Genomic DNA, 12,383 nt, shown 5'->3' on the forward strand with positions numbered 1-12,383 from the left:
TTTTTTTTTTTTTTTTTTTTGGTACTGGAGATTGAACTCAGGACCTTGCACTTGCCAGGTAGGCAGCAAAACCACTGAGCTAAATCTCTGGCCCAAGTATGCACTCTTAGCAGTGTGCTATACTCCTGGCCCCTGGGTCTGTTTGTATAATGATTGGCAGTGCTGAGTTTGTCATGTTGGGGCCTTTTTAACATAACATACCAAATCATAGACATATGATTATCTAATAATAAATTTAAGTAGTATCTCTTTAAATTAAAATTACTTTATAAATATGATAACATTATATCCCAGTACTTCTGTAAATACTTGCAGGCTAATAATAGAAGTTTCTTTTTAAAAACTGTATTTATGTTTATCTGTTTTATTTCTCTCCCTGTTCTCCTCTTTTATGGAGTATTAATTGTGTTCTTTAGGTAATGGCAAAGTATGTTATTAGCTTAGTATTACTTTATATGTGTATGTGTACATATATATATGTATATATATATGTATATATGTGTATATATACATATATATGTACACACACAAAGAAAAAATTTAATAGCAAGTGACAAATCAATGTATACTGCTTTCAGTACATTTTTACATATTTCCATGAGACAGAAAATGTGAGTAAAGCATAAGCAAAGTCCTTTAAGTGGCTCAGTAACAAGGAGTACTTCTAGAAGAAATATGTTTTGAACAAGATTTTATGAGAAAGTACAAATATACATATACATTATTTGTTGGGGAGCCATATTAGAAGGAGAGTTGGGTGTTAACAAAAAGAAAGATATCTCTTGGAGGTAGTTACACAGAAACTTGGAGTGGAGAAGGCATGTTAGGGGGTAGTGATAGGTGAATTTATTGAGATGTAGATTCAGCTTTGCTCCCCACATTTTGCCTGAATGTACTGCTGGATCCTAAGAAAAAAGTAAAAGAGAAAAAGAGAAGGTGCTTGTACTGGAGGAAAGTCCGGTTTTGCTGATGAGGCAAGGCATCAGGAGCCCTGGAAGCCAGTGAGAGTGGCTTGGGTTTTACATGGTGTGTGAGGGAGGAGCTTTGGAGACCCTCGGGTATCATCCTGCCTCTATCGTCTGTTCAGGAGAGAGAGAATTCTGAAATGGGAAAGACCAAATTGAGCAGGTGGCTAGGTTCCAAAAATCAGTATTTGTAGCTATATATAATCAATTAGCAGAAGAGCTTTTTCTCACATAAAACTACTTTGAATTACTTTATAAAAAATGGGCTGCCTAAAATCTTCTGCTCACAATTAACAATTAATGGAAAAACACTTATTTGTTCTTGAAGGCAGCATTTAATGTCAGTAACTTCAGGCTGTTTCCAAATTTACAGTATATTTTTTGCATTGAAACTACATAATTTAGGAAGCTACTTTAGTCCATTGTTTTTTCTTTTTAATGAAAAGATGGTGTGGGTAAACTGAAATAATGACATTCTTTTTCTGCATCAAAATACTAGCAATCCTAACGATTCCATTTTGTCATTGTCACTTTCAAAATAAAAGAGTGATGTCAAGTTATATATGGCAACATTTTGTATTACATTAAGCATATTATAGTTTTAGAATTGTTGATATGGCAAATCAGGTTTTGCTTTTATTGTATCAGTTTATCTCCATCTTGGCCAAACTTGAGAGACAGAATTTCCAAATTTTTGTTGCCATCTAATACATCCTCTGGCAATTGTTTGGTTTTATGTATTCATAATATTTAGATTTGTGTTTCTTCTCTTCTTTTTATCTGCCTCTTTGCTACTTGCAGACTGTTCTGTGGTTTCCACTATCTCCTCTAATCTTCTGGTGGGAAGTTTTTTGAGTCTTTGCTTTCGTAGATTGACATTTGAGGCGTATTTAAGTGCCTTACCACATGCCTGGGTTTATGTGGATTTTGACCAACCTGGATTGGCGGTAGATCTCTGTAAGGCACCAGCACAAAAACAACAGGAATCCTGAGGTCTGGAGTCTGTTTGTGTTGCAGTTGTCCACTTGTCCCTTGGAAGGACTGTCCCAGAAAGACATTGTTTAAGGGATATCTCCCTATAGCTGCCTGAGCTTTCGTGTTCTGATTTCCTTTTGTCTGGGGAAGAACATCATTGAAGTAAGGTTTTACTCCTGTTATGGCGTTTATTTCATATGCATTGTGCCTGTCAGCCAAGGCTCTCCCTGTTAAAATGGGCTGGAAAGCAGCTGATCCTGAGATACCCTTAACAAAGTTGTTAAGGAGAGAATGCCACATCCCACCACTTACTGGACTCAGTGTTACCTGGGGCCACAAGCTGGCCAAGCTCTTGAGAGCTTCGCGGTTCCATGCTGAGGAAGGAAATTCATTTTCAGTATGATAGAGCTGAGAAAAGTAAACACTAAGAGTGATATCTGGATACATCATCAGGAAGTTGTACATTTTGCTGATGCAACAGTGATTAGCCTCATTACAAGGGGAGTTGTTTGAATACAGAATGATATGCTTAATGCTGCTGTTATTGTATATTGCTGTGTCAAGATAACCATTCATCTCAAATAGCATTGATTCTGGGTGGGTTTGATTCCTGGTGCAGTTGCTAGCGTGCCCTTTTTGGACCAGGGTACCAGAAGAAGTTTTTAGTTCATAAAATGTGAGGTGTTTTGTTGGAGGATACGTTGGCCCATAAGGAAAGCCAAAAATCTGATGAAATTCTGCGTAGGGAACTCTTGCTTCCTCACCTGTCCGGATATGGTAAGGACAGTTAATGCAGTCTAGAGAGAAATTTAACCAGTGATAGGGTTTGACTATTGTTCCACCATGTGTGAGATATTCCTCATATAAGGGCTCCATTGTCAGTGTTGCTATCTTCTACTGTAACCCTAAACAAGAAAGAGAAATTGCGTATAAAGCCATTGCAGGAAGAACCCAAAGACAATGCATTTATTAAGTCATACCTTTCTGTAAAGGAAGTAGAACATGTGTAGCAACTATTCTAGCTTCTTTGATTCTAAAAGATAGTGACATACATGAATAGATTAAAAAGCTCAAGATTCAGTTTTATTTATTGAGGCTGCAGGAGGACGGGGAGGAGACACAGATAGGTGAAAATACAACTTCACCTGTTTCATGGATTCCAAATTAGTATAGCAAAAGGGTTAACAGTGCGAGTTCTAGAAATAAAGTACCTTATTTTAAACCTGAGCTCTGCCACTTAACCAGCTTGGCGGCCTTTGGTAAATTGACACCTGGGAACCACAGCTTCCTTGTCTGTAAAATGGAGATTGAAATAGCACACACATCATAAGTTTGCCTTGGGACTAAATAATGAAACAAATATAAATGCTTTACTGTGTGCCTGACAAATATTAGTTCTTGGCAAATATTAGTTCTTAGCAATAGTAGTACAAATTTCAAATCTAGACATTTCATGTTTATGAAAGAACATAGAAATGAATAAGAATTTTGCATATTGTTCATGATTCCTTCCTTTGTCTCTTCCCTAAAGATGGAGCAATAATACATTGTGCAAAGGTTTTGAATGTGCTTGCATTTAAAATCAGCTACTTCTTAAAAGCATTGATGAAGTTACTGTCCATCTGAGGGTCTTGAGGTCTAAATTTTTCTTAATAGAAGAGGTAGAAGTGCCACTTGTGTGCTCTTTGAGTCACAGACACTCCTTCTCTAACCTTTGAGAGAGTATTTCCAATGGGTAGGCCTTGTTAATGGATTTTTGAAAAATTATTACTGTGGAAAGCAAATAGGTATTGTTTACAGTATTTCAGCTTAGTAGTTTCTGGTATGTTCAAACCCCATTGTTAAGATTTTTTTCTTTAAAATATTCCTTCAGTTAGCATTGTTTCCAAGCCACTATGTAGGGCATTTAATATAGTTTTAAAAACATTTAAAATGAACATTTTATTATGTAAGTGTCATGTTTCTTGTAGAAAAAATTTAAATGTACTGATAGGTGAAGTAGAAAGACATCTCATTGGTTTGTTTCAGTTTAAATACCAATTACTGATAACAGATCTATTTCCTTTAGTCTTGATATATATAAATAAAATATATAACATAAATAAAGTTGTTTTATACCCTGCTTTTTCACTTAGTTTTGTGTCACAGCATTTTTCCTCTGTCATTAAACATTCTTCAAAAAACACCATATCCCTGGTAATTAGTATTGTCTTATATAACTGCAACATTTAGTTTATTTCCTCTTTTGATTATTATAAGTAACATTTTGGTGAATGTTTTATAAATTTCTATATGTTCAATTCTTCTCTTCAGTCTAAATTATGATAAGTCATAGAATTAGGTCAAACCCTGTCAAATTGCTTCCAAGGAAATTGTACCAATATTATCAGTTTCTCTCCTAATGAAGTTTATCACACCAGTGCCGATTTGAGAAGTAAGCATTGATATAAGTTTTTTGTTATAATGTATACCTTTTCTATTCCTAGTAAGATGGAACATATTTCACATGCTTGTTGGTCTGTATTTATTCTATCAAATGTTTTTGACCCCTCACTTCACCTTTTTTAAAAAAAAAAAGATTTTTTTCTTTGTTGATTTTGAAAAGCTTTTTATTTATCAAGAATATTATCTGTCAGATTTCTTGAAAATATTTCTCTTGGTTTATAAAGCCTTCTAATTATGCTGGTATTTTAATTGCACCAAATTTTACCTTTTGTGAAGTTTCAAACATTATTTTACAGTTTGTTTTTTCTTTTTTTATTTGGAAAAGCTTTCTTCATGATAGTATAATTAAGTGTTCCTCATATTTTCTTCTTTTATTTATGGTTTCATTGTTTACATTTAATTTTGTCCAGGTAGCAAAACAGGCAAGGATGAAAATACAGTGAAGTAAACTGATGATTGCAGCAAAATATATTTTTCACTTTTCAATGTCAAATTCTCAGGCATTTGTTATGACCTCCCACACAGAAGCACGTTGATCAACTTCTGTCTTGTTTAACCCAGATCAACTCAGTCACTGCTGTATTTAATACAGTTTGTATTGGACTGACGAAAACTATAGAGTTCCTATGCTAATCCTGTCCTGGGCTTTAAGAGCATCAGGATATAATGTCTTTATCCATGTTACCACTATCTTAGCAGCTAACAGCCCCACAGTAACTCTGGTTCCACGTACCACCTAACCTCTGCCATGAAATTAAATGTTTGTTTACTTTTTTCTTTGGTACCATTTTCCTGATGCAAGTGAATTCCTGCCCTTGAGGGTCCTTAGTCACTGGAATAGTTTTTCCTCCAGGAATCTGGATTTAACCCTTGGCAATTGTCGTATCTCTGGGAAACTAACACTGTTTCCGGGTGCTTGATCCTGGACCTTGTTTCTTCCTTGGATTTCTTCCTCTCAACTCTACTCATCAGACCAAGTCTCTCTTTCAAAACTTGCTTAAACCAATCCTAAATTCTGTGTTTTCAGTATTGTACCCTTAATCCTGTTGATTCATGGATAACATACACCTGATATGCCAGTTATCACTCAAATTATAATTTCTACCCACCGTTAGAAAATTTACAGTTTGATTTGGCTAAATGTTATAGAAGTTGTACCAAGAGACCCTTTCTACATTTGTAATTATTATTATTTTTTTAATACTGGTTTATGTGTAGAGTTAACTCTATATAATGCTTTTGTACTTACCTTTTAGGAAAGTGAAGATCTTTGTGTCTTTTAAGATAAAGGCAGCAAAATAGAAACTTCCAGATTGCTTTACTGAACTCCTCTTCCTTATACCCCCACTGCTATTGCATTATTGTCTTTAGAGAGTCTGGCGACCAGTAGTGTTGACACATAATAGAGGGAGTTCTGGAGTCTCATTTTTTCAGTGTCTTTCCAGTGCCAATGAACTTTGCATCCCTGTTGATGAAATCTTCACTTTTTTAAGGTCTTTGTGTTTCTTTGATCAACCTTGTCTGAAGAAGAAGCATGAAATCACTCTTACCTCTTTGGCCTCTTACAGAATTCACAATGTACTGTGTCAATTTGTCATCGATTACAAACTATCTTGTATGTAGTTAACTTTTAGTATCTGTTCCTTTATTCTCCCCTGACAGGCAGAGATGTGCCCTGTGTAGCTCAGGGCCTACTTCATTGACCTTGACTGGTTCTCCATCCAAGTGGGTAAAGACTTGTTTTCCCAGATGCCTGTGTCCCTACTACCTACTCCTTTCGCTTCTACATTGTGCTTGGGAAGTACATGGTGCCTTCTGTAGATCTTCTGTCAGGGAGAACTAAGGTCTGAGAAGCCCATCTGTTAAATGATCCCAAACTGGGGCTGCATGGGTAGGGTAGGGTGGGATGGGTAAGCCTTCCCTAGTTTTTAAAAAATGACCACACTGGGGAGATAGTCTTCTCTCATTTTAGCCAACCAGGATTTAGTGAGCACTGTTTTTTTCTGTTTTTGTTTTTGTTTTTGGTACTGGGTATCAAACTTGGGATTTTGTGCTTGCGAGGCAGGCAGCAGAACCACTGAGCTAAATCCCCAGCTAGTGAGTACTGTTAAAGCAGTTTGCACTGGAGGAATTGGAGAATAGAGTTTGCCCTTAACAATCTGTACACAGTCTGTTAGCAGCTAAAAACAAATGTTAGTGGTTATAATTACCGTCATTTTCTCTCCAGGCTTGGATCTGATTCCAGGTATTATAGGAGATGATCCATTTCCTTTTCTTTGTCCCCTCTAAGGCCTTGTTTCAAGTAGCTTCGGAGGGCAATGCGGTAAAGATTCTCCTTCTATGTTGGTTCAGGACTCTTTTTATAGTTTGTGTCTGTTAGTTCACTTGAACTTTGCTGTCCAAAGTTAGACCTTGCTGAGGTGTGGCTGTCTCTAAGAACACTGTTGAATTGGTGCCATGGTAACGTTTGCAAAGTAGCTACTGCTAGGATACAGCTCTGCCACTTATTACTTTATTTGCATATGAAACCTCCTGTTCCAAAGATGAAAATATACATGACTGCATATTCCAGTCTGGATGAAAAGGTGGTAGCTGACTGTTTAAATGGGCACGATAGAATTTTTCTCCCTGTGCTTGTAAAGTACAAAGTCTGAGACCCTCTTTTCAGCACCTTCCTCCTGGCCTAGAGTATATACAGGCATGGTGTGTGGACAAGATCTTGGCAGGTCTGTGGCCTGTGTAGGTGCCAGAGCTTCTCCTAGGGAGATGACTTGACTTCTTCAGAGCCAAGTTCAACTGATAGACCCACAGGTCCCAAAGGGAGAATTCTTAATTCTTTCTAGACCTGAGTTTTTACTGTTGGTAGTTTCTGGCCTCTAGAAGTTCCCTGGAGAACTCTGGATTTTGGGGGTGGATGTGGGGCCTTTCAGTTTAAGACTCACTTTGCTCCTGGATCAGTGGTTTCCTTTGCTCTGTGGTGGATGGAAGAGTTACTTGTCCTTTTGCGTTCTTTTCCTCTGCCTCCTCCCCTTCACCTTCGCCTTGACCCCAGACATACTGATAGTTGTAATTCATTGGGTTCACTTTTTCTTTTCTTTTCTTTTCTTTCTTTCTTTCTTTCTTTCTTTCTTTCTTTCTTTCTTTCTTTCTTTCTTTCTTTTTTTGGGGGGGGATGGTACTGGGGATTGAAGCTACAATCTTTGAACTGATTTGCATTCCCTCCCCAGTTTTATTTTTTATTTTGAGACAGTCTTGCTAAATTGCCTAGGCTGGGTTCGAACTTGTAATCTTGCCTCAGCTTCCCAGAGGTGTGCTCCATGAAGTTCAGCTTACTGTACTTACTCTTGATTATTCCCTTATTCCTCATCCTCACACCTCTTGAAGGAAAGAGTGGAGACTGATATTGTATATTTCCATTAGTTACTACCAACAGTTCTTAAGCGCATGTACTCTGAGGAATGTACCCTCAGGAGTGATGAGGACCGGAAGCCACCTTCTGCCTTCCTGCAACATTACCGCTCTTAACTTGCCTCCAATTGCCAGACTTCAGCAGCCTCTGCAGCAAAAGTTCTCCTTTGTCTGGGGGCTCCTGCTGGGCTTCATATTTCATTTTGGTCTTTGTGCTCTCTGAGGGTCTCAAGGACACTTACTAACATCTCAGATAGTAGTTTTCCATTTATACTTTGCTTGTTACTGCCTCTAGTTTATCCTCTGTTGTCTCTTCCTTTCCCCCGTGTGCTCTGGATTGTGCCCTTGTGGTTCCCATTGTGCCTCCTACCTGAGTGAACATGCAAATATAAAACTGAAAGCTGGTCCTCAGAGCTTGTCTCTTATTTAACTCTATTGTACTTTATTTTTTGTACGGGGGATCAAACTTGGGACCTTGTGCTTGTGAGGCAGATGGTGGCACCACTGAGCTAAATCCCTGGCCCCTTTATTATACTTTTAATTGTATATTTTCAAGAATTTTAGTAAATGGGCCAGGGATTTAGCTCAATGGCACAGTGCTTGCCTGGCAAGTGTGAGTTTCTGAGTTTGATCCCTGGTACCCCCCAAAAGAATTTTAATAAATGATTCTTTAAATTTTATAATTTTAATGATAATTATAAAATATTAGACTACCATTAGCCTGATTACAAAATCAGACAAGGATCCAACTCCCAAAAAAGAGAACTGTGGACTAATCTCTTCAATATAGATGCAAAGATCTTTAGCAAAGAGAATCCATTGAATCACCAAAAAGACTATACATCATGGTCTTGTAGGGTTTATCCTAGGGATGCAAGGATGGATCAACATACACAGATCAATAATGTAATACATCACATAAGTAGAAGAAAGGACAAAAATCACATGATCATCTCAGTAAGTGCAGAAAAAGCCTTTAACAAAATCTTACATCCTTTCATGATGAACCCACTAAGAAAGAAATTAGAAAAAAATACTCACAATAGCACCTAGAAAAATTAAATGCTTAAGAATTAACCTAACTAAGGAAGTAAAAGATCTTTACAGTGAGAACTACGAAACTTTGAAGAATGAAATTGAAGAGGATATCAGAAATTGGAGTTATATCTCCTATTCCTAGGTAGACAGAACTAATGTAGTCAAAATTGCCTACATCCAAAATTGATATACAGATTTAGTGCAATCCCAATCAAAATTCCAACAGTGTTCTTCACAGAAGTAGAGAAAACACTCCTAAAATTCATGTGGAACCAAAAGAGACCTAGAATAGTAAAAGCATCCTGGGTAAAAAGAGTAGAGCAAGAGGCATCACAATCCTGGACCTGAAGTTATATTACAATGCTACTGTGATAAAACCAGCATGGTATTGCCCCCCCAAAGATCAATAGAACAGAATAGAGAATGCAGAAACAACCACAGCAGGCACATTCAACTATTTGATTATTGGGTGATTGCCCTACAAGTTATCGGGGGATGCCTGATTGCCTGACTCAGGTTATAGCAGAGGATGAGAGAATAATAGAACAAAGAACATAGAAGAAAGAATAAATGATAGTTTATTACTTGGCGGGGCCAGGATCTGATCTTATCTCTCTGGCTAAGACCATGATCCCCCATAGCAGGAGGTATAAAGGCAGATGTAAGAAATAGCAGAACTAATGCACTAATGAGCCAGGCTGTAAAGATTTGTGTGTGTGTGTGTGTGTGTGACAGGTCATGGTTAAGCCACCTGTGTTATCATGCAGGCTGTAGTTTTTTTTTTTGTTTGTATTTATTTATTTTTGAGACAGGGTCTTTCTGTATAGTTGTAGCTGACCGTGAACGCACTGTGTAGCCCAGGCTGGCCTTGAAATCATAGTTATCCTCCTGCCTTAGCCTCCTGAGTACTGCGGTTACAGATCTGCCCCACCAGGTCCAGTTTTGCAGGTTGTGGTTAACAAGCCACCTGCATTGTCTTTAGCTAACATTTGATCTGGGAGAATGGCTGCATAGAGTCATAATTCTTCAGCTGCAGTGTCATCTTGCTGTTAGAGATGTCACAATCTCATCTCTTCTTGAGATTCCAGTTGTGACCGTTGGTGTCAGAAATTCTGTCTCTGTATGCCAGTTGAAGGCTCATTTAGCAAGTCACATGTAGGCCTTGGATTGACTTATAATTTTAATCAGTAATCAAAGTATAAGCCAATTCAAAATATCTTAAAGCCTGCTCAGTGTGGTTTCATGCTGGTCTCCTGAATTTGATCTTTTGACAAAAGAGCCCAAAACATACAATGGAGAAGAGATAGCCTCTTTAAATAAAAGGTGTTGGGAAAACTTGACTATATATATGCAGAAGATCGAATCTAGACTGATATCTTTTACCATGTATTAAACTAAAATCGGAATAGACCAAAGAACTAAATGTTAAACCAGAAGCACTTAACCTACTGGATGAGAAGATTGGTAAAACTCTTGAAGTCATAGGTGTAGGCAAGGACTTTCTGAACAGAATCCTGGTTGCACAGGAAATAGTACTGAGAATCAACAAATGGGATCACATCAAATTAAAAAGCTTTTAAACAGCAAAAGAAACAACCCGTAGAGTGGGAAAAAGTTTTCACCAGTGATTCCTCCAACAGGACTTATATCTATTTAGAATATAAAGAACTCAAAATACCACTAAGTGCCCCCACAAAAGACAGCCAAAAAATGGGCAAATGAAATGAAAAGACACTTCACAGACGAAGTGCAGATGGACAATAAATATATGCAGTAATACTTCACATTGCTGGCCATTAGAGAAATGCATATTAAAGCAACCTGAGATTCCATCTTGCCCAGGGAAGGAAGGATGGCTATCATTAAGAAATCAAACAGTAACTAATGCTGGTGAGGCTGCGGGTGCGGGGAGGAAACGCTGCTACACTGCTGATGGAAATGTGTAGTACTTCTACTGAAGTCAGGGTAGAGATTCCTCAAAAAAGCTGAAATGAGAGGCTCTATTTGTCTCAGCTATTCCTTTTCTGGGTATCTTTTCAAAGGAGTTAAATGCACCGCATTATAGTGATATATGCATATCTATGTTTATAGCTGCCCAATTCATAATCGCTAAAGCTCCGAGGTGGCCTGTATGTTTACAGTAGGTACTATCCCGCCATAAAGATAAACTCCACACACTTGTAGGAAAATGGGTGTGCCTAGAGACCATGATGTTAAGTGAAATAAATCCAACACATAGCTTAAATACCACATTTTTTCTTATATGAAAAACTCAAAGCATAAATAAAGAGAAAAATTTAAAAATAGATAAGAAGTAGTAAGGGGAAGGGGATAAAGAGAGGGAGGGAGAGGAGGAGAGGGAAGGATAGGGGATGAAAAAGGAATGAAGGACTGGGGATTTATCTCAGTGGTTCCACTGCCTGCCTTGCAAGCACAAGGTCCCAAGTTCAATCCCTGTCACCAAAAAAAAAAAAAAAAAAAAAAAAAATGGAATGAAGATGTGTTATGTATGTGTACCATCTCCACACAAGGAATGGGAAATGTAAACATCTGTACTGCAAGCATAAAAAAAAAGAAGGGGATCAAAAATTTTTTGAGATAGGTTCTCACTAAGTTGTGTAGGCTGGACTCAAACTTGTAATCCTCCTACCTCAGCCTCCCAAAGTGCTAGAATTACAGGTATGCACCACAGATAGATATTTTGAAATACACAATTGTTATCAACCATAGTTACCCTACTATAGAACACCAGAAATTATTTCTTCTGGCAAGATATATCCCTGGTAATGATCTTCATTCCCCACATCCTACCCAGGTTTTGGTAACCACTATTCTATTCTACTCCTATGAAATAAACCATTTAAGCTTGTGTTTATGCAAGAAGAATTTTGGGCTTAATTTACTTCATTTAACATAATACCCTCCATTTCCATACATGTTGCTGCAAACAGCAGGATTTCATTCTTTTTAAAAGCTGAATAATATGGCATTGTTTGATAATACCACATTTTCTCTGTGCATTCATCCATGGACGACACTGGCGATGATTCTGTGTCTTAGCTATTGTGAGTAGTGCTGCAGTAAACTTGTGAGTGTAGATGCATTTTCCCGGTTTTCTTTTAGAAGTTTCATAATTTAGAGTTTTACATTTACGTATTTGATCCATTCTGAGTTTACTTTTGTATAGATACCCAATATTTTTTTAAAAAAGGTGGTTAGCTCTACGGAGACTCATAGGAGGGTTGACTTTGTAAAGTTCCACTTAGGTTGCGCAGAATAACTTTAACAACTGAATCTCTTCATGTCACAAGGAAACAAAGGACCCTGATTGCAGATTTTACTAAGTAAACAACTACAGAAAAAGAGAAGCTTGGAAAAAGACTCCTTTTGTCTTTTGTTAATCTGGCATGTTTCATTTTCTTCAGATAAGTTATGATGTACATTATCAATATAAAAGTACTCAATTATAATGAAGAAGACCAAATCCCCCTAAAATTATTTACATTTGAAAAGGACCTTTACCGAGTTTAACCCTTCAATAAATTATTACTC

At 37.4% G+C, this 12,383-nt stretch overlaps 2 protein-coding genes across 2 annotated transcripts in view; one reads left to right on the forward strand and one right to left on the reverse strand.

Annotated features, from left to right (window-relative positions):
- Rgl1 (ral guanine nucleotide dissociation stimulator like 1) overlaps positions 1–12,383 on the forward strand; it is a 260,886-nt gene that overhangs the window by 5,735 nt on the left and 242,768 nt on the right. The gene's annotated exons all lie outside the window — the stretch shown is intronic.
- Apobec4 (apolipoprotein B mRNA editing enzyme catalytic polypeptide like 4) lies at positions 1,711–6,816 on the reverse strand. Its single transcript, XM_010640563.2, has 4 exons — positions 6,596–6,816; positions 5,635–5,906; positions 3,152–3,233; positions 1,711–2,845 (listed from the first exon to the last, which is right to left on the reverse strand). The coding sequence occupies exon 4, from the start codon at positions 2,814–2,816 to the stop codon at positions 1,794–1,796; it is 1,023 nt and encodes a 340-aa protein (XP_010638865.2). The 5' UTR covers positions 2,817–2,845; positions 3,152–3,233; positions 5,635–5,906; positions 6,596–6,816; the 3' UTR covers positions 1,711–1,793.

This window comes from Fukomys damarensis, unplaced genomic scaffold, assembly GCF_012274545.1.
Source record: "Fukomys damarensis isolate Sample0158 unplaced genomic scaffold, DMR_v1.0_HiC HiC_scaffold_11, whole genome shotgun sequence".
Taxonomy (NCBI): domain Eukaryota; kingdom Metazoa; phylum Chordata; class Mammalia; order Rodentia; family Bathyergidae; genus Fukomys; species Fukomys damarensis.

What these genes read in the sequence shown, in the direction of transcription:
- Apobec4 (XM_010640563.2), bottom strand. Translation starts at nt 2,816, where the DNA reads ATGGAGCCCTTATATGAGGAATATCTCACACATGGTGGAACAATAGTC.